General features: G+C 41.3%; 1 protein-coding gene across 1 annotated transcript; it reads left to right on the top strand.

Annotated features, from left to right (window-relative positions):
• Positions 1-2,968: 2,968 nt before the first annotated feature.
• On the top strand, positions 2,969-25,500 carry LOC18438654 (zinc finger (C2H2 type) family protein). The gene is made up of 4 exons (XM_006848838.4): positions 2,969-3,145; positions 3,264-3,372; positions 3,509-3,571; positions 25,180-25,500. The coding sequence occupies exons 1-4, from the start codon at positions 3,061-3,063 to the stop codon at positions 25,280-25,282; spliced, it is 360 nt and encodes a 119-aa protein (XP_006848901.2). The 5' UTR covers positions 2,969-3,060; the 3' UTR covers positions 25,283-25,500.
• Positions 25,501-26,118: the final 618 nt, after the last annotated feature.

The following is a 26,118-nucleotide window of genomic DNA, read 5'->3' as shown; positions in this document are numbered from 1 at the left end:
GCCTAGTTCAGATATGCATGACGGGCCCAGCTCGAGCATGTATGGTGGGCCCAGCTCAAATATGTATGGAGGGGTTGGTGGCAATATGTATCAAAGAGAATCAGTTGTTGAAAAAATTGTTTCTAGGTTACCTAGGAGTGCCAGTATTGCAGGTCATGGTCGTAAAGACCCATTTCTCTCAAAGCCTAAGTCACAACAGATGACCCTAAAAGGCATGGTTAAAGGTACAAGAAACATGTTAGGGAGATATATTGGTAAATGGTTCTACGATAAAGGGATTCCCTTTGATGCAGCCAATAGCCCATATTTTCCACCTATGGTTAGTGCAATCCAGAGAGTCGGGCCCGGGGTAAAACCCCCGACGGCATATGAGCTCAGTGGGCCAATATTAGATGAAGAGGTGGAGGAAGTTAAAAAGTGGATTGAAGAATATAAAAAGAGTTGGCCAAAGATAGGAATTACTCTCATGAGTGATGGTTGGTTGAATAAAGTTAGCAAAAAAGAGTTTTTAAACTTCTTGGCCTATTCTCCAAAAGGTACAACTTTTTTGTCTAGGAAAGACGTATCAGGGACGAAAAAGGATGCAAACTTCTACGTACGACTATATGATCAGATAGTGGAGGAGGTAGGAGATAATCATGTAGTCTAGTTTATTACGGACGTGCATGTGTTTCTGCGGGCAGCAAGTTGATGGATAAGAGGAAGCATCTAGTATGGACCTCGTGTGCTACACACAGTATCGATCTTATGTTAGAGGAGATCGGTGAGATCAAAATTGTGAAGGAGACTCTAGAGGAAGCAAGGTTGGTGTCGAGATTTATATTCAACCACTCTAAAATTTTATTTATGTTTAGAGAACACTCTAAGAAAAAAGAAATAATCAGGCCTGCCATAACCCGCTTTGCGACCGATTACTTAGCTGTAGACTCCATTCGAGAATCTGAAGGTGCATTAAAGAGATTGTTTACTTGTGAAGAGTGGTTAAATGACCGCCTCTCGAAGTCCAGTACCGGTATAAAAGTGGACAACATAATCTCAAATAGGCTGTTCTGGTCTCGATGTTCCAGTGTTGTAGAGGCCACTGCCCCTTTGGTCACGGTGTTAAGAATGGTGGATGTTGACAAGAAAGCTACCATGGGTATCCTTTATGAAGGTATTGAGACGGCGAAATCAGCTATTGGGGAGAAGTGTAATTTTTCTAGCAAAGTGATCGAGATTATAAAAAAGAGGTGGAACACCAAATTTGGACGTCCAATTCATTATGCTGGTAAATATATATTTATATCATTACAATGTTTCAGTTTAAATCATTTTTTTATGAAATTGTAAATAACATTTTTCTACCTATATATTTTTTAGGTTACTGCTTCAACCCAAAATTTTTCTATTTGACACCTGAACAACCCTACAAGATTATGGAAGGGGTCAGATACATTATTGCAAGGTTGAAGAGAAGCCATCGAAACCAAGTAGCAGCAATACAAGAAGTATTATTTAATGTTTGGGTAAAAACTTCATTGAGTTGTTATATTTGTGAGGAATAATACACTAAAACGTAATATATTTGTTTTAGCTTGCTATGTATAAGGATGCTATAGGATCCTTCGGAACTAGACTTGCTAGAAATTCTCGAACAATGATGGATCCAGGTTATCCCCTAGCTAATATTTTGTTCATTTATATATTTAATCTTATGAATTGTTTTTGCCCTTACAATGCTTTTTACATTTTAATCCAGCTGAATGGTGGGAGATATATGGTACTGATGCACCTCACCTAAAGAGGATGTCAATCAAGGTGCTCTCCCAGACATGTTTTGTTATTGGCTGTGAGCGCAACTGGAGTACATTCCAATGGTTGCACACTACTAGGAGGAATCGACTCGCTTCTAAGAAGCTTCATAAACTAGTCTACGTTCATTATAATTTAAACCTCAAAGAGCGACAAATAAGAAGGAAGCTTGAAGACCATGGGCCGATGACTTAAACACAATATTTATCATAGACACAGCAGACCAATGGGTAGTAGAATAGTAGGAGCCAGTGTTGCACAAGAGAGCGTTCTTTGAGACTATCGGTGATGAAGATATTGAAGAAAGTGATGAGCAGCATGAAAGATGAAGCAGCCAACTAATGTATCCACAATATGTCGGTGATATTGCACCTAATGAGGGAGAGTGGGAAGGGGGTCTAAGAGAAAATGAGAGAGATGATGATTCTGAGGCCACCCTATCCCAGCCATATTATTCACATATCGAGTCCCAACAGCAATAGTGTAGGGATGAGCACGACAGTGCAGGTGAGCATGAAGGATAGACAAGCTTCGGGGATTTTGGATTGGGAACACAACAAACATTAACACTCAGGGATTTGGGAATAGTCAGACGCCTGCTAATATCGATGATTTATTTTTAGATCGAATCAATGAATTGTCAAACGAATTCAATCAATGGCATCAGCGTGACCAAGAAGAACAACAAAGTCGTCTATCATTTTATTTTTAGATCGTATGTTACTAATTTTATGCTTTATTGTAGTCCATGTATATTGATATACTTATTCCATAATAATTCTATGTTTATCCTTATGTGTGATGTAAATTAAATGCTGAATGGCGGTTCATGCAGGGAAAGAATATATCAATATTCGCATATTCATTCAAAAACATGAAAATTCTTAATGGAGTACCTTCATTTCTTACTGAATTCCTAAAAAACAATATTTATAATAAATTTTAATAATTTTTTCGGATTTTTTTGAAGCTTTATTCTGACTGATTCACCCGATTCTCAATCCGAATCGCCAATTCACCGATCCGGATCAATTTTTTGGGTACCGGATCCGGATCATCGATCCGTTTTTTAAACCATTGTATAGGACATTTTATCACCCGAACCGGACACTTTCCCAAACATGTTTTGAAACCTGTTCGTGTTTTTATATAAATAGAGGATTTTGTCACTCTATCCGGAGAACCTAATTCCGAACGAGAATAGACTTGAGAGCCGCTCTGAGAATTAGGGTTTTTGGGGAGAATTAGGGTTTTGGGAAAAGGGAATGAATGGGTGGCAAATGTCCTCATAGAAAAGTGAAGAAGCGGAGGCTTTCTCACAAATCAGCCCGCAGAACCAAGTTTCTCGTCAAAGATATCCTTTTTATGTAAATTTTATTGTGATTTTTCACGGGATTATTCTCTGTAATTTCCATGTTTTTCTCTCTCTAATGTGCTTCGAATGGGCATTCCTTGATTGAATTTTATTTTACGCGACGATATGATATATAAAGCGGTTCAAAAGCCTGAGGAGGAATTGAAGCCACTGCCTTTGGATGAAGACTTGCCTGGAATGGGTCAATTCTACTGCCTTCATTGCGAGTAATCCATTGCTTCTTGATTTCACTATCTTTCTCTCTCTATCTCCATTCTCTGTTATTTTTCCCATTTTTTAAATGTTTCTCTGTAGCTGTCGCTATTGCATGTGTGCTGATTGGAGTATCATCTTTTTTTGAAGTCGGTATTTTTCGAATACTTCTGCAATGGATGATCACTTTCAAACCAAGCGCCACAAGAAACGGTATGTGTTTGATAAATGGGTTTCTATTGCATTGAAGTGAAATCTGGTTCTTGTTCCTTTATATGCTTTTAAATGTTTTTGTGATAAATGGTTTTCTAATGTATCCTTTTTATGTTTGTGATAAATGGTTTTCTAATGCTTTGAAGTGAAATCTGGTTCTTGTTCCTTTTTATGCTTTTAAATGTTTTTGTTTGATTCATGGGCTTCCCATTTTAAACTCTGGCCTCCTGAAAATATTTTTCAATTTTTCATTTGGAGGATGAAACCACTCCATCCACCCATCTCTTTTTATTGTTAAATTGGCGTCTACTAATAAAAATTTCCATTAAAAAATAGCTAAAATAATAGCATCCCACTTGTGCACCCAAACCATTTTTATGTTCTTCAGCTTCATCCGAGGTCCAACATATGTGATCATTAAAGTCTAACAACCCCTGTCCCAAAGAAATTATCAGATGAATTCAAAGCGATAGTGGGCTGTGCAACCCATTTGGTGACCGATTTGACCCTTAAAAATCCAGAATTAGTGGAATTTGTGTGATCACATTTTCTTATGACAAATGAGGGGAGCACTTCAAGCACAATATAATTTTTGGAAACCTAACCGTAATACCCAAGCGGAGCTGGGTATGAGTTAACGTGGTCTAATAATAAAGAAGGCCATGTACTTCATCAAAAAAAAAGAAGGCCATGTTATGAGCACGTTAGAATGATTTTGTCTTACTTGGAGATTGGGAGAAAAAACATTCCTTGTGTTCAACCAATTGGCTCTTCCTTAAATTTGGCCTGATCAATGCCCTCATTGACTTTGGGAGGAAAATGTAGTCTGTTTGAGCTGAAAATATGTGGCTTGGTCACCATGTGTTCCTCTAGTAATTGTCATGGTTAAATAGTATAATTGAGAGTTGTGGTGGGGATCATTTGGTGGTTGAAACAATCCAACACTTCTAGTGGAAGTAGAAACCAATAGGTGGACTTTTAGTATAATCATGGAAGGAGTTACTGGAAGAAATCCTTAATCTTGAAAGGAGGGAAAAGCCAAAATTAGAATCTAATTCCATGACATTATCGGATGTGATGGTGGATAATTCGTGATTGGTCTCATGGTTGTTACAACTATCCCCTATGAACCTACCTTTCAAATGCTGGTCAACTCGTCCCTCGCCCGGAAAATATGGAATCATCTTTCTAATTTATAGAGTATAGTTACTGGCGTGTTACTTCTCGGGAAATTCCTATCAGTTCATTACATCTTTTTGTTCTCAAATGTTAGATATCTATAATATGGTCAAAATGTACTTGAATCACTAATTTTTGAAAACATCCAGGAAATGTATTGTGGTGATAGAGTGAACAAATGGACGTTTATTTACCAATCATTGGATATGAACCATCATGTGTATATTAGTTTTGGGAGATTGATATGACAATTCAGAGGATATCTTGAATTTATTTGATTTGGCCCTCTGATTAGCTAATATATTCTTACTCCATCTAGCGTACTTCTGCAACCGTAGAAATATGATGGACAACTCTGTGGAGATTGAGAAATGGAAACACAATTATAATAGAGTGTGTTCATGAATTGACATGGGATTATTATGATGGCTGAGTGGTATAGGAAGGTTCTTAATGGCCAAGCAGTTGCCTCTAGTATTACAATGTTCTGTCGTTTGATTGTTACATGTTAATGCTGCACGTATTGTATGCTGCACATGACAAATTAGAAGATTTTATATTTTATTGGACTTTCTCTAATTTTACTTTTTGTTTAAATAAAATTTTATAAAGTAAGTTTACTAGTATTGGAGACTATCTTACCCATGCAAATGCAATCTAGAGACCTAATTCACAATTTGCACGTGAATTGTTCCATTGGCTTCCATATGTATATTTTGGGAGGAGATGACATTTTCGAATATTGGCAAAAACTCTTATTCTTTGTCTCTATTTTCATATCATTGATTCAAAATCATTTTCTTCAATATGTTATATCCAAATATATCTGTGTTAGCAAAATCAAGTGAGTTCTGAAACCCCTTGCCTCACCTGTTCCTCTCTTCCCTTCCCCCCACCACCCCCAAAAAAAGGAAGAGGGGGGGGGGGTTGGGATTTGTGGGTATTAAAACTACAGTAGCCAAACAAGTTATTGTAGCAACTCATTGTCGTACTATAGCCCCTTGGTGTATTCTAGACAAGGTCGTGTAGTTTGTCAGAAAAACCAAACTGAGCACATTCCATCAGCTCCCCTATATCTCCTTGCTTTTAAATGTGCCTACACTAAAATTTTGACTGTTGTTTTTGGACTCATCTTGGGCCAAGGACTTGGCCATGCTTGAGCTGAGTTACTTGGGCGAGGCCACTTGGTCTTACCTGAGTAACGACCATGAAACTAGACACAAAAAACACAAATCGAGAATCATACCTTGGTCCAAGTAATGTTGCATACAGGTGCCCCAAGGATAACATTAATGCCTAGATAAACTCACTACTAGTCCTTTGGCTGGATCTTCGATGGCAAATACACCCTCTGCAAATATTGAAACTCAAACAAGCTCAATGCCTAAATCTCAACCTTTTGCTCTGCCTACTCTTCACCATGATTCCCAATGCCTTAGCCCTTTTGAACTTTTCTTAACAAACTCTGTCCAACAAATCTTTATCAGTCTTCACATCTAGTTAAGGTCTCCCAGAAAACCCATTGCAACTCGATTCATTATTTGCTTAATTTAGTGAGAGACAAGCAACTAGAAATACCATCAAAGTGTTCGTATCGAACACTCAAATTTCTATTTTCCAAGGCTTAGAGAAACTCAAAAAATAAAAAACTCACCAGCTTTAGAATGAGAAAGCCACAAAAATAAAGAAAAACGTCAAATAGTCTTCCATGGTGCAAAAGCTTTATGAGGAGAACGAAAACGAGATGCCCTGAGAAGTCCTCTTCCTGAAAGTATACTGATAAAGTCTTTAACCCATATGGATCACTGTCAACTAGAGCCAAAATTGAAAGCTTAAATTGAACCTTAATCTTCTTATAAAACAAATGAGTTGTTACAGTAAGTTGACTCTTCATTGTAATGATAACACATGGAAACCTGGTATAGGGTCAATCCTCTTCAAGTCTCATGAATGCTACGTCCTTTTCGACTAGATTTATGAATAGGGGGCATTACTTTGCATGTCACTAATCATGTCATTTTTCCACCAACCACCCATTTTTGTACAATCAATTCAACCAATGCTGATTGTGAATTGATAAGGATCTATCGAAGGGCAGATCCAGATGTCACTGATGGATTTAGGGTTTTAGATTGCTTCTTAAGAAGATAGAGTAGAAACTGAGCCTGAATTTTATCGTTTATGGCTGCTTCATCCATTATATGAGAAAATAGAGTTGATTTGTATTTAATGAAAGATGAAAGCTTGAATATAATTGGGGGGAGAGCTCCAATGGAGGGGTGTGTGTGTGTGTGTGAGAGAGAGAGAAAGAGAGAGAGAGAGAGAGAGAGAGAGATGGCCGAAATAGGGAAAACAGATGACCAAGGAGTCCTGTGCCCGGGTTTTTATTATAAAAAATAACTAAAAAATTTACACTGTCCATTTTTGGGCAGTCCTTACAACTATAGTTTTTATCGAGATATTTCTCTCTCTCTCTCTTTACATGTGTGTGTGTGTGTTTGTGTGTGTGGTTTAAGTGAGACTTTAACCTTAAATGATCAAAGTAAGGCACGTCAACAAAGCCGACTCAAAGATGCATCTTTGTTGTGGAAAACCTCCATGATGGCCTCAAATGTATTTGCACCACAAATTATGAAATTTAAAGCACCAAAAATAGTGGAAATTGAGCATATTTATAAACATTTGAAAATTTAGAAAATAGATTGTCCAGATAATGTGTTGTTAAGGATTCACTATATTTAGGATTGACAATCCCTTGTTATTCTCCTATCCATATGCCTCAAGGTTTAGATGATCAGTTAAAGGGTTTTCTAATGTCCGAGCAACTTTTTCCAATGTGCTTTTGAGATGCACTTTATTTTTATATTACGTGGTTGTTGCATTATATAAACTTTTTGATATATATATATATATATATATATATATATATATCTATGAAAAATCTTGGAAAATTGGAGAGATTAAGCAAGATGTCGGTCATATAATTAGAGCTGGGTGGGCGAAATGGAGATTTGCAACTGGAATTTTATGTGATCGCTGCATACCAATAAAGCTGAAGGGTAAGTTCTATAGGACAACTGTGAGATCAGCTTTGCTTTATAGGGCAGAATGTTGGGCAGACAAAAAACAATATACCGATAAAACGAGTGTAGTGGAGATGGGATGTTGAGATAGATGAGTGGTAAGACAAGAAGAGATAGAATCCGAAATGAATCCATTCATGAAAGTTTAGGTGTGGCACCAATAGGCGATAAGATGAGATAGAGTAGACTTAGGTAGGTTGGTTATGTGTAGCGTCGACCCTGTACAACACTTGTTAGGAGGTGCGAGTTAGTTCAAGTGGAAGGATTGAAAAGGGCAAGGGATAGGCCCAAAAGGACGTGGTTGGAAGTAGTCCGAAAAGATATGGGGACTTATGGCCTCACTGAGTGTATGGCTTTAATAGAGCAGAATGGTGGACTAGGATTTGTGTAGCCGACCCCAATTAATTGAAAAAAGGCTATGATTATGATATATATACACATATATATATGGAAATAATTGGCGATCCCAATTATTTGGGTAAAAGGCTATGATGATGATGATGATGATGTAAATAATCTGCAATTCACAACATTTCCAAATAGAAAGGTTAATGTTAGAATGAGTTGTGAAGGATGGTTTTACTAACTATATGGTTTCTTTGAAAAAAGGCTTTTGTGTATCTTACTCATCAAGTAAGGGTGCATATGTAAATATCACTAATAGACAAATGGTATTTTTGTCATCTTTGTAAGAGGTAAGGTTGAAATTCTTACTAAAGACAAGAGTATTCTTTGAATAAAGTTTCAAGACACTAACTTCCAAAATACCAATGTATTTTTATAAAAAGTTCAAATTTACCGTTACTTAATAATTAAGTTACCTATTGAATAATTTTTTTTTTTTTTTGATGCTGTTAACTGTCTTACCCAGGTATAGGCATATGGAACCTGGTATCTAGCGTTGCGAACCTAGGCGATAGGTTTGTAATTCTAGATCTCAGGCTCCATTCCTATGCCAGGGTAAGACAATTAATAACATAAAAAAAAAGTTAACTATTGAATACTTTTCTAAACAAAAATTAATATATATTTTTTTAATAAGTACACCCATCACAACCAATTCTAGCATTAACCTTTGTATTTTGAGGATTTAGGTTTGTCTAGTGTTAAACAACTCCTCAAATTACAAAGGCTTATGTTTGAATTGGTTGTGGTGAGTGTATTTATAAAAAAATCACTATTTTTGTTTAGAAATTATTTTCTATAAGTGGCTTAATCAATAAAAATGTAACGGTAAATTTGAAATTTTCTTAAAAATACAATGATATTTTGGAAGTTATCTACTAAAACTTTATTTGTAGATTACCCTTGTCATTTAGTACGAATTTTAACTTTACCTTTATAAAGATTACAAAAGTACCCATTGTCTTTTAGTGGTAATCACACATTCACCCTTAGTTGATTAATATGTTACAACAAAATATAAGTTTTTTAAAAAAGAAACTACATGGTAGATTTACCCTCCACAACCCATTATAACATTAATCTTTGTATTTTGAAGGGTTGTAAATTATATATATATATATATGAAAAAGAATTATATGGCGTTGACACCTTAAAATGTAGAATTAAGTTGCGCGTTTGAAATCTTTCAAGAGAAGTTGTTTTGATGTTGGAAATACATCTAGCTTACAATGTAGAATTAAGGTGCACCTTTGAAATTCTTCAAAAGAAGTTGTTTTGATGTTGGAAATACTGCTCTGATTATTCATATTGGCATCAAGATGTATAGATATGGATTAAAGAAAACATATTTTAAGTCCTAAAGATAATTCATCTTGCAACACATTATCTGGACCGTCTATTTTCAAGATTTTCGTGCGTTTATAGATCTGCTTGATTTGAACCATTTTGGGAGTTTAAAATTTTATAATTAGAGATAAAAATAGATTCTCGCACAATCTTAAGAATTTTTGACATCAAAATTACATCTCATGGCAAAAAATTGAGGTGCACCTTAATTTGATTGTTCAAGGTTGCAACCTTATGCAGACCAAACCCTATTTTTATATATATCAGGGTTAATCTATGATTCACGTGGGGTGAAAAACAATTGGTTTACACTTAGAAATGGGTGTGAACAGTTAGTTTACATAAAATACCCCTCCTTGAAACTACTCCAATACAATATCTAGGGGCATTTTAGTCAAATATAGTGAGGCTCCTCAACCTGTTGCATTCTTCTCAAATGTTCACCACCCCTCTTTCTCTCTCTCTCTCTTGATCCCCTCATTATTTCACCCAAACCCAATCTCGTTCTCCGCCCTCCCCTGTTCCCTCTATCCCCAAAAACCATTTCATACTCTTACCCAACTCTCTCTCTACTTGAGCCTTTTCCTTCTCTCACCAAAGCCTAAATCTTAATTTTTTGAGAGTTCACTATAATTGTATTTCATAATAGTAACATTGCAAAAGGTGGTGACCGAAATGGTGCCAAACAAGCCCAAAAAGGGCAAAAAAGAAATGCCAAAACAAACTAAATGTTCACCACCCCTCTCTCTCTCTCTCTCTCTCTCTCTCTCTTTCTCGATCCCCTCATTATTTCACCCAAACCCAATCTCGTTCTCCACCCTCCCCCGTTCCCCTCTATCCCCAAAACCCATTTCATACTCTTACCCAACTCTCTCTCTACTTGAGCTTTTTCCTTCTCTCACCAAAGCCTAAATCTTAATTTTTTGATAGTTCACTATAATTGTATTTCATAATAGTAACATTACAAAAGGTGGTGACCGAATGGTAACGCCAAACAAGCCCAAAAAGGGATGAAAAAGAAATGGCAAAACAATCTAAAGGCAAAACAGCCTAAGAGGAAGCACCAAGGGGAGCCCCTTCTTTGGCCAAGCAGTCGGCTTTAGAATTGGCTTATCTGAAAGCATGGCGCCAAGAGATTCTGTAGTTGCTTGACAAATACATAATCTTATCAAAAATGTTGTCGAGGCGCCAAGGCCTGGATTTCCTCGCACGAACGATTGTTGACTGTGGAACAGCTCCAAAGAAGAGGGGTGCAACTCCCAAATAAATGCAAGCTTTGTTTGATGGAATCATCCTCGCACCTTCTCTTCCACTGTGTCTTCTCCCAAGCAGTTTGGAGGTCTACCCTGAGCTTATTTGACTAGGTGTGGGTAAATGCATCCAACATTCCTCATATGTTTCAAGCGTCTCTCTGCCCCTTGGCTCAAGGCTGGTAGGCTTCTTTAGGAAGTTACGCTCTTAGCTACCATATGGGTGCTGTGGACCGAGAGAAATCACATAATTTTTTGGGGTGTGAGGTTCACGGTTGAACAATTGGCGGAGAAAATAAGGAACCTAGTGACCTTTTGGGCCTCCAATTACTCTCTCTTAGTTTTCTTCCTCCAACTTCTATAGCAATTGGTCCAACTTGTTACTTTTATCAAACCTCAGAACTTCGAGGGCCTTGTGGTGGAGACCACCGAAAGCGCGAGTCGTTAAACTTAACTTTGATGGCTGCTTGCACGACAACCCTGATCCCTCAAGAATTGGGGGGCTCTTTCGCTCTAGTGATGGCAGCATCTTGCTGACTTATTAACTACCTATTGGTTTTGGTGGAAGCGAACGCCAAAAACATCATAAGCTGAGCATGTACTCTGGGAGGAATAAAAGGGTTCCAGGCCTTGGAGGCAAGGGCCTGGAGAGGGTCCAAGGGGTTTAGAGGGGCAAATAAGATGTCGAATAGAGAAGCCACCGAGAAAATAACCAAGGTCGAGGGTGTTCAAACAATCAATCCTCCCTTGCGGAAGAAAAATCGAGTGTTAGCATTCTACCAAAGAAGTCAGGGCTTGGAACTCCAAAACGATGGATGTCCAAATTCTGACGGCTCCCAAGAGACTAAAATTCTCAGCTACTGAGGACTGGCCATCTTGGGCCAGATGGAAGAGAGTGGGAAACTGATCCTGAAGGGGGTATGGCCAATCCAAGTTCAATCCAAAATTTGACCTTTGTCCCCTTCCTCGGCCTGAAATGAATGTGGTTGAGATGGACCTCAAGAAACGTGAGATCTGGTATGCAGTTTTGCATTCCGGGGTCCAATGGCTATTGTTTTTAATGACCTCCGTCTATAGGTGGCTCGATTGGGTTGCAAGTCTCCACCACCATTTGCCCAGGAGGGCCTTATTGTGGTTTTTGAGACCTCTGATGCCCAAACCTCCTTGAGCTTTTGAAAGGCACAACTTATCCCGAGAGATAAGATGGAACTTATTACCATGCTCCCCACCCCATAAAAAATTCTTCATTGTGCGTTCGAGACTGTTGGCCATCGAGGCCGGGATGAGAAAAAGAGACATATGGTACACCGGGGTATTAGCCAGAGTGGCTTTGATCAATGTTAGTTTCCTTGCCTTGGATAAAAATCTACCTTTCTAGCCCGGGAACCTCTTATCAAACTTGTCTAGAATGTGGCTCCATTGGGAGAGACGTGGCATGCTAAGGCAGAGTGGGAGGCTGAGATATGTAGACAGTAGTTGCTCCATTGAGCAATCCCATCTATTAGTGAGAAACAGAACCATCGACAGGTCACAACACAGAACCATCATTTTAGATTTGTCCAGATTCGTCTTAAACCATGTTGTCATTTCGAAACACTTAAGGAACACCCGAAGGGTATCCACTTGGTAGGCTGTGGGTTCGCAGAAGATGACGGTATCGTCTGCATATTGTAGGTGAGTGATAAAAGGGCCAAGATTACTCGAGCTGAAACCACTCAATAGATTGGCTCCGTAAAGTCTCGAGATAGAGGAACTGGAGACCTCAGCCACAATAGCAAATAAGAACAACGATAATGGGTCCCCTTGGCGGAGGCCTCTACTACTAGGCTGAAAGAAGCCCCTAGGGGAGCCATTGATGAGGATAGAGAAGAAGGGCTTAGAGATGCATCCTCTGATCCAGCTCCTCCACTTGTCCCCAAATGCCATACGTTGAAGGATTACATCAAGTATTAACCAATAAAATAAGCTTTCTCTCAATCTAATTTAATCACTAGACTTGGGGTCTTGGATATGGACCAGGAGTGGATGCACTCGTGGGCAATGAGGGCTGCTCCATGAATGTCCGTCGTGGAAGAAAACAAGACAAATATCTTGCTTGCATTATATTCTCTCACCCCATCTTATTCTTTTGTGGCTGTGGTTTCCTCGGCAGCTTGCTTATTGGCCTTTCCAGTCATGATTGGGGTGACCTATAGTTGAGAGAGTGGAATATGTATAATAAAACTATAAGGAAATTAGAGAGGTCTGATTTGTTGGTAAATACTAGAAAGAGAGTTATCAAATCAGTCAAGTAATAATAAGAATACATGCAGAGAGAGGGAGACACGGGTGTTATGGATAGAAGCACCCCGGTATTTGCTTCCAAGCTGGAATGAAGCCTTGGGACTAGTTCTCCACAGTGGGAGAAAACATTGATCTATCCTTCTAGTCTGGATTTTGCATTCTTCATGGTCTTTCAAGTCCTATTCTTACAATTGTTGTGCGCAGCTAGTTCCACCCCTATCATGGCAAGAGTGTGAAAACCTTATTTGCCACCCTAGTGTTTTAAAATTAGAAGAAATGCCTACCGTTATCTGCAACCCCCAGTGTGTTAAAATGCAGGATGCGGCCCAAAGAGTTGGGGGGGCCGATGCGGCTCGATGCGGTCTGGAAGCCGGTGCATCGTTTCGATGCAGTTAGTAAATATAAAAAATTCTAAAAAATCTAGAAAAAAGGTTAATATGTAGAAAAATATGAAGGTGATATATGTGATAGTAGGTATTTAGTTTATTCATTAACTCGCCAAAGATTCTGTATCCACTATCCCTTGATGGAAACTAGAAACTAGCTTCATAAAACATTCAATAATCAACTACCATATGCACAAATCTGCAACCACAAAATTTAAAGTTACAAAGTACTACAAACTAAAAGTCCATGAAGTTTAAAAAGTTTAAAAGTCAAGCTCAAGAAGAGTCAACAAATCAATAACCAAGCATCAACAAATGCACAAATCGAAGTACTTCAGCAAATAAAATTTCCGCCCAAAATTTTTTTTTGAGTCAATTGATCCAATAAAAGCCACAGATGTGGCTGAAAGATGATGTTTGGGGGGTTTAATACCCCCCCAAACCCTTTCCTCTGATTTTTGAAGGTCATTTTGACCTTATTATCCCTGCCCGAGGGGTTCAGTTTCTAAAGAAATGGTGGACAGATTTTGTGGCCTGATGCGGGATGCGTCTCTGACGCAGAGAGATGCGGAGCATCTCTCCAAACCGCCTATGCAGGCATGTGTGATGCGCTGGGCAGCGCATAGTGCCTGATGCGGCCGCATTTTAAAACACTGCTCCCCTCCCCCCCCCCTTCTTTTGTAATGGGGGAAGCTCCTGAGCCCTTGCCATGATTGGATGGCTAGACCTTCTAGTAAGTTTGCCCCCTCCATTTTTCATTCGGAGAAGGAAGTGGCAGAAACCCTTGTGAGGGGTTGAAGTCATTGTGAAAGAGGCCTGACACTCCCATGAGAGCGAGTTTTGAGCTTAAAATGCAACTTGGCTTCATTAAATTTTATCATAATGTGCTTTTATATTGTATCGAAGTAATTTTGAGGAAGGGCATTTTATATAAAACAACACAATTCACACTTCACATCCATTTCTCAATGTGACCAATTACTTTTCACCCCATGTGAACGTCCTTGACACATGGTGGTACCATAGGACCACACTTTCTAGCCGTTAGATATCTGGCATATCTTGAGATGCCAATAGAGTAACCTAGAGAACGGGTCATCAATAAGTAAATTTATTTTGTCAATCAGTAAACCACTATTTTTCCCCATGTTGGTAAAGTTTTACCGAAGAAGAACCCTCCTTTGTCTCTCTTGTCATGGAACCCAAGGGGGCTTTCGACCCAATTCTTAGAACTGGATGCAAAAGCCTGAGGAATTGAACCAAAGGAAAGCCAAACTTGAGAAGAGGCTTAAATAATGGGGGGTTTTTTAGCTAATTTTCAGCAGTAGGGGGAATTGAGTTTTTAGAGAGAGAAGACGGGAATGGGTTTTTTTACCATGGAATTAACATCAAATTTGTTTGCATTTAATGTGAAATTGCATGACTTTTCTATGCCATTGAACTTGATAAGCAGCGGGTGCCGTTATATCAGCTTGGGTTGTGTATGCATAAAGGGGCACACAAGAAATAGGACTCTTATGTTTTCCTACGCAATGGTTTCAAAGAGGAGATATGTTTTTTTAAATCAATGTCATCTTTTAAGAGCAAGCCTCTCTCTAGAACTAGAGGGGTTTTGGTTTCTAGATAGGGATTTATTCACTATTCCTTGTTGTGAGGGCCATGGAATTGTTGGATATAGTGAGTTTGAACCCATGTTACGTTTTTGGGAGATTTTGTAGGGCCACTACGTTCTTGGGAGATTTTGTAGGCCCACATATGGCAATGTGATTCAATGGGAGCCATGATCTTTTGGCTTCATGAGCTCTGTTTTCTTGTTCTTTTTTGTATTGTTTTTTGGGGGGGTATTGTTTTTCAATGACAGTGGCAATGTGAAGGGAAAATGAGGTAGTTGGGACCATTACTAATGGACGAATTCAAGGAAACACACTCGTCTTAATAGAGTGGATGGCTCCAATCTTAATGGATGGGTAAGTTATGAATTAACATGAACTTGAATTTCGTTTCAATGCATCTCTTCTCTGATGCTTTCTCTGAACATAATGGCCCTTCATCCTAGAGCAGGTACTTCAGAAACTTGAATATGTGTTGGGCATCACTTTCTCCCTTTTTGGGTGATTTGAGAAAACAATCTTCTCTCTCTAAAGAGAAATTCCACCTCCCTCTCACAAATACTCCATCTACCTCCCTAAGGAACACTCTTCTTCCAATTGAGAATATCCTTTTCATGTTAGAAGCGCAAAAAGTCTGCGTTTGTTTCTACTAAAACTTAAAAGCCAAGCCACTCTTTCTAGTGAAATCCCCATTTCTCTCTACAAATAACTAATCTTCTCTGTATGGTAAAAAATTCCACCTTTCTTTGGAGGAGCCTATCTATCCTATTGAAGCAAACCCTCCTCCTTCCAAGCCCAGTAAGGTAACCATCTCTCTTTCACTCTCTCTCTCTCTAGTTCTAGTATACCAAACCCTTCTTTCTCAAGAAATCAAACAAAACTAAGCTCAATTCAGCCATTGTGAAAAGGAAACTGAGGATTCTTCCTAAACAACTTCTCTCCATGGGCGAGGTACATAATCCATCCCTCAAGTGGAGCCCATCTTTCTATTTCTAAGAAGGAAACCACCTTCTCTTTTGGCAGACAGATATGCTTCACTACCCAGGAAAAGTGTTTACTGGGAAAGAAAGGATAATTCGCTTAGCAGGTTACTCTGCCCCTATCTCAAGGGACCACGATCTCCGACGACAAGTAGGTAGGGTCCTATAAAACCATCGGTGCATGAGGGACACACAAAGTTATTTCCCTATATATTACTCATTTATACGTATTTTTTTGCACTTGCTGCCCTTATATGGTGCATCCTTGGTCTCGAGTTTGATCATTTATCGCTGTTAAATCTCTTTACTAATTTCTAGATCTTAAATTCACCCATAATAGGATGCTTTTGATTCATGTCAAGACCCAAAACTAAGAAAATAAAACTAAAGATAAAAAAATCTTGTGGTTTTTAAAATTATAAACCATTTGATCTAACTTGGATGTTTTGGATTGGCTTAGTTCTGAATTAGCGTTTGACTAGTGACTTTTTTTGCTCACTACATGGTGTGCCTGATGGACACTCGGGCAAACAACGGTTGCTGACTCTCTCTCTCTCTCTCTCTCTCTCTCTCTCTCTCTTACTAGTGACGTTTTTCTAATCACTACATGATGTACCTGGTTGACACTCGGGCGAATGATGGCTGTTGACTCTCTCTCTCTCTCCCTTGCCAAGCATGAACTTTGTAGATCTCTCTCTCTCTCTCTCTCGACAAGCATGAATTTTGTAGATCACTCTCTCTCTCTCTCTCTCGTGGCAAGCATGAACTTTGTAGAACCTTGGGAGGTTCGCACCTATGGCACTGCATCTTGTCATTCTAATATTCGGTCTAATAACGAGAGCCCTGCATCAAGTAAACAAATAAAAAACATCCTTTGAGCATGGCTTCGTCTGATGGCCATCCTACTCCTTCCCCTGTCCAGACCTTCTACCAAAACTACGTCCACCTATTCAAGCCTCCTAGGTCTTCGTCCTCATCTTCTATCCCCTCCTTGTAACTTGTCCTAGCCAAGCCCTCTCAACCTTTTAACCCTCCATTTGCCACCTTTGGAGCTTCACCCCCACCCCAAGTCCTCCCCCACTCTGAGATTTTGCCTTCCCCTCCCATCCCTTTCAAGATCTTCCCTTTGAATCTCATTTCCCTCAAAGGCCATTACATCACTGTTCTCAAATAGAAACTGGATTACTTTGGTGGGTCACTTCTATCCTCGGAGGTCACTTCTATCCTCGGAGGGATGACTTAAGAATAATTGAGAAATGGGCCCAAAGTTTACGACGTGGTGTTCCGCACTTTGTCTAATGGCAAAATCCCTTTTCTTTTCCCTTTGCTTTTAGCACCCTTTGAGCTCGCCAATGGAGTAAACCCCATTTCAAAGGTGCTTCCCTCTCCCTGGTTCCTCGGACCAAACGTTGGGCGCTACCCTATAATCGGAAGATCTGGTTTTTTGTTTTCCACATTCCTCTTCACACCTCGCACACCGACACTTTCAAGGTGTTTAGAAATGTGTGTGGCTCTTTCATCTCGGTCCATTGGAAGTCCTCTGAATTTCTTCCATTGGGAGCCATAGGACTTCTCATTAAATCTTTCAAACCCAATCTCATTCCCCCAGCCCTGTGGTTAGTAACCAAGGGAAACTTCTTCCGTGTTATCACCTCTTGGTCTGATGCCACCTCTCAACCCCCCCATGGCCTTGATCAGGACTTAGGACCATCGGTGAGGACATGCAAGACCATCAAACAAGGACCATAGGAAGGCCCTTATCGTAAACCAAAATTGGTGGACTACTGTTTTCCATAGAGGACATAAACGCAAGCATCTTAATCATTGTTGGGGCTTCCAGCCTTCCTCAGGGGCTGACCTCTTTGCCTCCAAAGCTCAACTGTCCATACCAGTGTTCGCAAAATCGAACCGGAACGGTTAACCAGACATGGGGCCGGAAGCGGTTTAACCGGCCTAACGGTAAACCGCCCGATTCAACAGTTCTAATCGGGCAAGTCCCGGGCAGGCAAACAATTGTTGAAAAAAATAAAAAAGATGCAAAAAAAATCAACTAAAATATGAAAAGCATATAAAAAATGATTAAAACAAAACACATTGAATTGACGTTGAAAATTAATGAAAAAAATGGATTTTAAAAGTGAGTATTAATGACCAAAACAATTTGTAATATTTACCATAATGTATAAAATAGCAAATATGTATTACAAATCAAATTCCTTATTTTTGGGATTTTATAAACATTTTTGAATTTTTATTTTAAAAATACCGGCTGATCACCAAAACCGCTCGAAACTGGAACCGGCAAGGGGCCGGTTTCGATCTAACTAGGCGTTACCGCTTAGATCGCCCTGTTTTCTAACAATGGTCCATACCAACCCCCTGCCTTACCTTGCCGACGCTTGGCCTTAGAGCTGACTTTAGCCCTCCCTTTGCATTGGGCTCTATGATCCCACCGCCCGCCTCTTACAACCTATCCCCTCTTTTGGCGACCTACCTCCCATCTCCTTACCGTGCTTGCCCACGTGACTCATCCCCCTCCTTCGTGCCATGTTCCCCCCGGTCTTGATTCATTCATATGGACTTGAGGCTCCCTTTCGGCCCTCGAGCCCCAACCTTCCCATGGGTCTTTGGTATCCGTCGCCAATGGGTTGACACTTGGTGTCATGTCGACTTCACTCTGTATCTCGAGGTAGCCCTCGGCCTTATTGACGGCTTGGAATTATCCCCCCCTTCCACTCGGTTTGGCTCTCTTCCTCCTGCCTCTTCTAGCTTCTCTCCCCCTTTACCGCCTCCCCTGGCCCCATTACCCTCTTTGGCAAGTGTCTCCCCACCTCCCAAGCTCCCCTCTTCAGAGCATCCCTCCACCCTGAAAGTAGGTCTCTCCCTCATCCCTCATCCTTGTTCTTCAACCTCCTTCTCCTCAAGGTCACCCTACCCCCCTTCATGCAAGGCCCCTCCCGACCACCCTTTTACGACAGAAGGACCCTTTCTCACCTGCTCTCCACATTCTACACTTCCTTTCCCTGTGCCTCTCTCGTTCACTCTACACTCTCCACCCATCCCCCATTCCTCCCCCTTGTTTGATCTACCTCCTTGTATCCTTCACCGCCTCTCCTTTCGGCTTCATGGACCCCTGTACCCTCTTACCAGCCCTGGTTCACCCATCCCCATTCGTGGACTCTTGTTCTCCTCCATCTTCCTTGCCCTCTGGCCCCCCACCTCTCATCTCTCGCCCTCATCCTCCCACCTCTCTCTTACCCCATCTACATCCCCCTCATCTTCATCCCCTTGCCCCAACCTCTTTCCGTAATTCATACCCCATGTTGGCCTTTCCATCCGGCAGCCAATACTCTCCTCCCCACATCCCTGGCCCTTTACTCCCACCCCTACCTTTACCTTGCACCTCCTCCTACTCGGGCATTCGGCATAGTCACCCCTTGCCCAATTACCCCTGCTTAATTGTGCCCCATACGCTTTTGAACCCGCCTTCCCCCCTTCTCAAACCAATCCTCATTTTTACAAACCCCCGCTCTTGGCTTTTATTCTCCCTTTTCTTAGCCCCTATAGCGAACTCTGACCCTCGAGACCCTATTCGACGTAAGAATAAGCCCAATTTTTTCAACCCCCCTCCTCTAGCCCCCATCCAAGACCCCCCACCCTTCCTTCTCTTTCACCATTTGTTCAACTCCCATTCCTACTCCCCTCTACCTCCCCCTCTCCTGCTTTCTATGCGGGCCAATCCCTTCCCAACCTCCTTGATTTTACCTTCCTCATCACCCATCTCTCGGGACAACTGTTTTAGGCGCCATGCAATTGCTTGGCCTTGATGACCTGGAATCTTCAGGGATCTCCACTCTCGGCTGAGTCAAACTTCATCGAAGGGATGAATGGTGATATTCAATAAATGCTCAGGCTTATGGGTTTCAAATACGACAACCCAGAGCGGATACGGGAGTTCCTTAAAGTAGATGCGCAAACAAGGTTCAAAATAAGTGGTAAAGGTTTGAGGGAGCTTTCCAACTTGTATTCTAGTGTCCCCTACGATAGAGGAGGATCCCCCAACCCCTTCTCTTCCACTTGAGTCAGCTTCGTCCTCTAGCCAGTCATTGAGGGGCTCCCCCAAATGTGCCCACTCCTCTTACTCCACACCTAGATGAAAGCGCTTGTATAGAACAACCGAGGTCTCAAGCAACCCCATAAATGCAAGTCCGTTAGAGCTTTTAGTCTTAAATTCTCGCCTTTGGTGCTTCCTATCCTCGATTCCGGACTTCCCTTCCCCTCTCTCCTCCAAATTCATCCAGTTTGAGGCTCTTGACCTTGCGAATGGGTGTCTCTAGAAGTCCAAGGGGCCTCGAGGGCATTTGGGTGATTTGGGACCCAACTCTCCACTCTCTCTCTTCCTTTAGGGTGGTTAATTTCTCGGTCACTGGGGCCCTCACAAGAATTTCCAATGGCCTTCATTGGAAGTTCTCGGCGGTCTATAGTCCTAATTCTACGGCCCTTTGGGACCAACTGTGGGTAGAACTGATTGAGATTGCCTCCTCTCCTCCCTCAACTAGGTGTCATGGGGGAGACCTTAATATTATTAGGTGGTTCTTTGAGAGAAATTCAAACAGCCATATCTCCCAGGAAATGTTGGATTTCTTTGACTTCATCTCCCAGAATGATTTAATCGACATTCCGCCTCAAGGGGTCACTTTCACGTGGCCCAACCACACCTCTTTCCCATCCCTTTCCAAGCTGGACATATTCCCCACTACCCCTGATTGGGCTGAGATTTTTCCTGGCACTCGTGCCATGGCCCTTCCTAAAACCACCTCCAACCACAAACCTATCCTTCTAGATACCCTACAAGTAACCAGAGGACCTTCCCCTTTCTGCTATGAACTTGTTGGGCTCAAGGAGCCTAATATCATATCGTTAATACCCTCTTGGCGGGCCTCCTTCGCACACTTGACCCAAGGTTGGTCTAGCTTCTGCTTACAACGTAAGCTACTACTTTTCAAGAACTCTCTCAAAAACTCTGGAGATGCCATCTTCCTGGCAACTTTCCAGCCCAGAAGACCGAGTTACTCCATTCAATTCAACACCGCGACCTCATAGAGGAGAGTAGAATGCTATCCCCAGAGGAGAGCCTTCTCAGAACCCAAGCCAGGATCGATCACCAAGCATTCCTCTATAAGGAGGATATTTTCTGGTACCATCGGTTTAGAGTCGAATGGCTCAAATGCGCCGACTAAAACACTGCCTTATTCCATAGGAGTGTTGGAGGCGGGATAAATTCTATCTACCAGGTTAAAGTAGGGGATCATATCTTCGACAGTCCTCCTTCATCGACCAAGTGATCTTAAAGTTCATTGAGTCACTGTTCTCTACCTCCTTCGGGTGCGGGCCTAGGATGGCCGACTTATCTTTCCACCCTATTCCCCTGGATTTGCTCGTCTTTTCTCGAAAGAAGAAATCCTTAAAGCGATCAAGCCTTGGCCCAAGATTGAGCCCCAGGACCTGACGGCTTGCTGGTGGCTCCCTTCAACAGCTTTTGGGATGCCCTCAAACCATACATCTTGCCTTCTTCGCAGGATTCCATGAAAGGGGTATCATCCACAAGGGCATGAACGCAACTCTTATTGCCCTGATTCCCGAGGTGGAAGGGGTTGAAGAACTCAAAAGACTTCCGCCCCATTAGCCTCATCAATAACTCTTGTAAGATCTCGTTCTGGGCCCTTGCACTTCGGCTGAGAGAGGCCTTATGCTGGTCATATCCCAAAACCCGGGGGCATTCGTAAAAGACCACATATCCTCGATGGAACTTTGATTGCATACAAATACATCTTACTCTAGGTACTTGTCTAAAACACCTGAGGTGATCATCATACTGGATTGGGAGAGGGCCTACGATCACGTCGATGGGGTCATTCTTGACGAAAGTCTCCTAAAAATGGTTTTGGCACGAGTTGGAGGAAATGGATTCACAGCTGTATGTCTAACCCTATGTTCTCCATCCTGATAAATGGCTCTCCCTCGGGTTTCTTCAATTCTTCCAAGGGTCTTAGACAGGGAGACACACTCTCCCTTTCCTGTTCGCTGTAGTGGTTGAAGTTTTGAGCAGATCCATTTCTATGTTGTACGTAGACAATAACCTATTATTTTGTGACGCCATGGGCCAGCAGACCGACACTCTCCTGCTGTTCCTTAAACTTTTCGAAATGGCTATCGGATTCAGGATTGATGTGGCCAAAACTAAGATGCTGGGAATACACACCGAAGCCCACATCATTCCCCAATTGGTTGATTGCTGGGGATGCGAAGTTGACAGTCTCCCTTCCACCTACTTTGGCCCACCCTGGTGTATCGGCAAGCCCAAAAAGTATCTTTGGAGTCACATTATTGACAAGTTCAATCATGAGCATACTGGATGGAAAGGTAGTTCCTCTCTTTAGGGGGTCGACTCAGGCTGATCAAAGCTACCCTTTCAAATGTCCCTGTTCCACATGCCATCCGCAATAGTGTCCCGTCTAGAACAACTTACGAGAAATTTCCTCTGGTGTGGGGGATGGGGGGGGGAGGAGGGGCAAAAAGTTCCACCTCATATCATGAGACAAGTGTTTACTGTCCCAAACGCCTGGGTGGACTTGGTATCCGAAGCCTCAAATTGAACAATCTTGTGCTCCTCAGTAAGTGGTGGTGGCGGTTAGCCACATAGGACAATGACCTTTGGCAAGCCGTTCTTTGCCACAAGTATCTTTGCGATAGTTTCAGTTGGATCCAAAGATTCCCTACTCCCAGCAGAACTTCAGGCACTTGGAGGTCCATCTCTCGTGGCTTTGAGCATTTCGTAGCCAACACTCGTTTCCACCCCAGGGAAGGCAATAGGATCAAATTTTGGTCGGGCGTCTGGATAGGCGACACACCCCTAAAGGACTGCTTCCTGAGATTGTATCTCCTGTCCTGGAATCAACAGGACTTAGTGGTAAACCTGATGGAGCTCACGGATTCCTTCGGGAGCTGGATCCCCAATTTCAGGAGACTTCTTCTGGAGAATGAAGTGGAAGAATTCCTGGTGAAGACGTAATCATCCCTACCCACGGTGAAGACAATCATCCGGTCCCTCAATACCTTGGGCCTATTCTTCGTCTCCTCTTTTCACTGTCTTCTCCAATAACTGCCCATCTCGCATGAACCTTCCTCCTCTCCTTACCCCAAAGCTTGGCTTACTCTCATTCCCCTCAACATTCAGGTCTTTACCTGCATCACTCTAGCTGAGTTAGCGCTAACCATGGACCAGCTTCAAAGAAGAGGGCTGTCGTTCCCTAATCGTTGTATAATGTGTTCAGCAGAGGAAGAAAACAGCGAGCACCTCTTTCTCTATTATTGACTTAGCTCATGCCTTGTGGGCCTACGCCAACACTTTGAAAGGCCCTGTGTTACTCCTTGTTCGGTCCCTCACCTTTTCAGCTCCCTCTACCCACTTTCTTGGCAGAAATCAGGAATCCTCCTCTGGAGAGCCTCTGTGGCAGTTACACTGTGGGTGATATGGATGGAGAGAAACAATAGGATGTTCCTAGGAACCAAAGCCATCTTCGAAGATCTCAAAGACAGGGTCCTTTTCCTTGGTTATATTCTGGGCGACCAAGCATAACTACTTCAAGCACTTCTCTCCCGTGCATTTTTTCCAAAGTTGGTGGGCTTTCCTTTGTTTGTAGCCTGCTACTATCTCTCGGTATTCTCTTTGGAGACCGCCTGAGCCAGGACAATCCAAACTCAATTTGGATAGTAGCTCGTTGTGCAACCCTAGCCTGACCGGAAATTGGCGGCATCATTAGAGACCATGTTGGTCACACACTCTTTTCTTTCTCCCTTCCTATCGGACAAGTCTACTCAACTACGGCAGAAGCCATCGCTCTCCTCGATGGCCTCAAGAACTTCAACCCAGCCTATGCTTCGGGCCTCTCCCTGCCTTTGGAGACTGCTCCACACCTTTGACGAAATTGCTCATATTTGCAGGGATACGTGTGTCCCATGGAAACATATATCTGGTGTGAGCCAAACTTGGTGACAGACTATCTCGCTAGAGGAGCCCTTTTTGAATGGCACAATGGGAATAGCCGCAACCCCTCACTGATCTCAATCCCCATGTGCTCTTGACCCATTCTTTTTGTAGCTATTTTACCTGTATCATGCTTTATAGCATTTTTTTGAGCAGCCTGCTCCCTCCGTCCTTTTTGTGATCGTGGGCCTGTCTGTATTTTTGTATGGGAGAGCTTTCTGTACTTCCCCTACAGCATAGAAGTTCTATCCTCCCCCTACCATCCAGCTGTCCAATTTTGATCAAGAGAGCCACTCACCATTTGATATTAGATCCAACGTCGCAAAGTATTTTATTTTTAGTTTTTTTAAATTTTCTGAATATGAAATTTGATACGTGCCATCTTCTCATTGGGGTGCACCTATAAAAAATATTAAAAATAATTTTTTGGTAAAAAGTAATGACTAAAATACCCTTGAAACTTTCAGGGGTATTTTGGTCATTTTATTCTATAAAAAATATTTTTTTAATATTTTTCGTTAGTGCGAGTTTAATAGAGGAATGGACATTCAAAATTTGGTGTCAATAATTCATAGAAAAAAAATTAAAAATAAAATAGTGTAGAGACGTGACATTGTGATTGGGGCAATCTTAGCCCTCCATTCAGAATGGACGGTTGGATAAAGAGGAGGATAGAACTTCTATGCTGCTGTAAGGGAAGCATAGAAAGCTTTCTATTTTTGTATAGAGCTCCCACACTGTGGGTTGCCTTTTTAATCCTACACTATCTTAATACAATATTAACATTTTAAAAAAAGAATAAAAGATAAAATAAAATTGGTCCAGTGGTTTTAATTAAAAAATAAAGGTTCATTTATAAATGTCAGACATCTCTACTACATTTGGACATGACTTTATGTGATCTTAATAATAAACCATTGATATGCCTATTTTGAAAGTGCTGGAACTTACTATAGTCTTTTTGGGAGCAACGATAGAGTTTGAATTTCTTGAGTTATGCATGTTTTAGTGCTGATGCACCACCTATTTGGTATGCAGTGTGAAGCAAATGATGGGACCTGCACCGCATACACAATTGGATGCTGAGTTGGCTGCGGGCATGGGTATGCCTGACAATGGTCCCAAGCTCATGTCTATGTGAGTTTACATTGTAAAATAACTAAACTTCTGTTTTTTTTGATTTTCCAATTAGCGAGAAATTTTTTGAAGATCACGTTAATTTTGTTGCTTAAAACATGCAAAAGCTTTTTAGAGTGAGGCTGTTGTTGTCCGGAACTGTTTTGGCTATTTGTTAGGAGTGACAAGCTTTAAATAGATTGTGATAGTCAATTCTATATGATAAAGAGCATTTGAGAATAACCTTGCGTCCTTGGAAAAGAGATTTAGGCAAGGGTTTCCTTTTGCAATTTCGCATAAGGTGTGCCAGAATAGTGTGTGCATGTGTTTGCATGTGCAGTTAATGTATCCTATGATGCGTGTACCGAAGCTACAGATGATTCATGTCATCTTGACTGTCTTCTGCTGTAGTTGACAAATGGTGAAATTTGAGCTGAAGTGCAGCTCAAGCTTCATTGTTGGTAGGGATGTGTGTTTGTGTGAGAGTTGGTGTAAAGGAGGCCTTTATCGGATTAGATTTTTACCAGATATGGGAGAACTTACTATTTTGCCAGCCGTAAACAGGAAAAGAAAGTGTCTAGTACTGAATGAGGGGAAAGTGTTTAATGAGATCATTTCCCTTTGGTGCATGGTAGTTACAATTGGTCTTGAATATGGGATGTGAAATTGGGTGGCTGCATTTATTTCATTGACCAAGCTCAAAGTTCCAAACGAATGAATTTTGTGACGCATTCAAACTATCGAATTTCACATCGGATGGCTATAAGCAATTGTGACTGACCAACCGGTGATAGTAATGAACAATGGCAACTAACAGAAAAGAGAGAGAGAGAGAGAGAGAGAGAGAGAGAGAGAGAGAGA

This window comes from Amborella trichopoda, chromosome 7, assembly GCF_054954075.1.
Source record: "Amborella trichopoda isolate Santa Cruz 75 chromosome 7, AtrichopodaSantaCruz75HAP2 v2.0, whole genome shotgun sequence".
Classification (NCBI taxonomy): Eukaryota; Viridiplantae; Streptophyta; class Magnoliopsida; order Amborellales; family Amborellaceae; genus Amborella; species Amborella trichopoda.
Note: the sequence above shows the minus strand (reverse complement) of the source record. Positions and strands in the feature narration are given on the sequence as shown.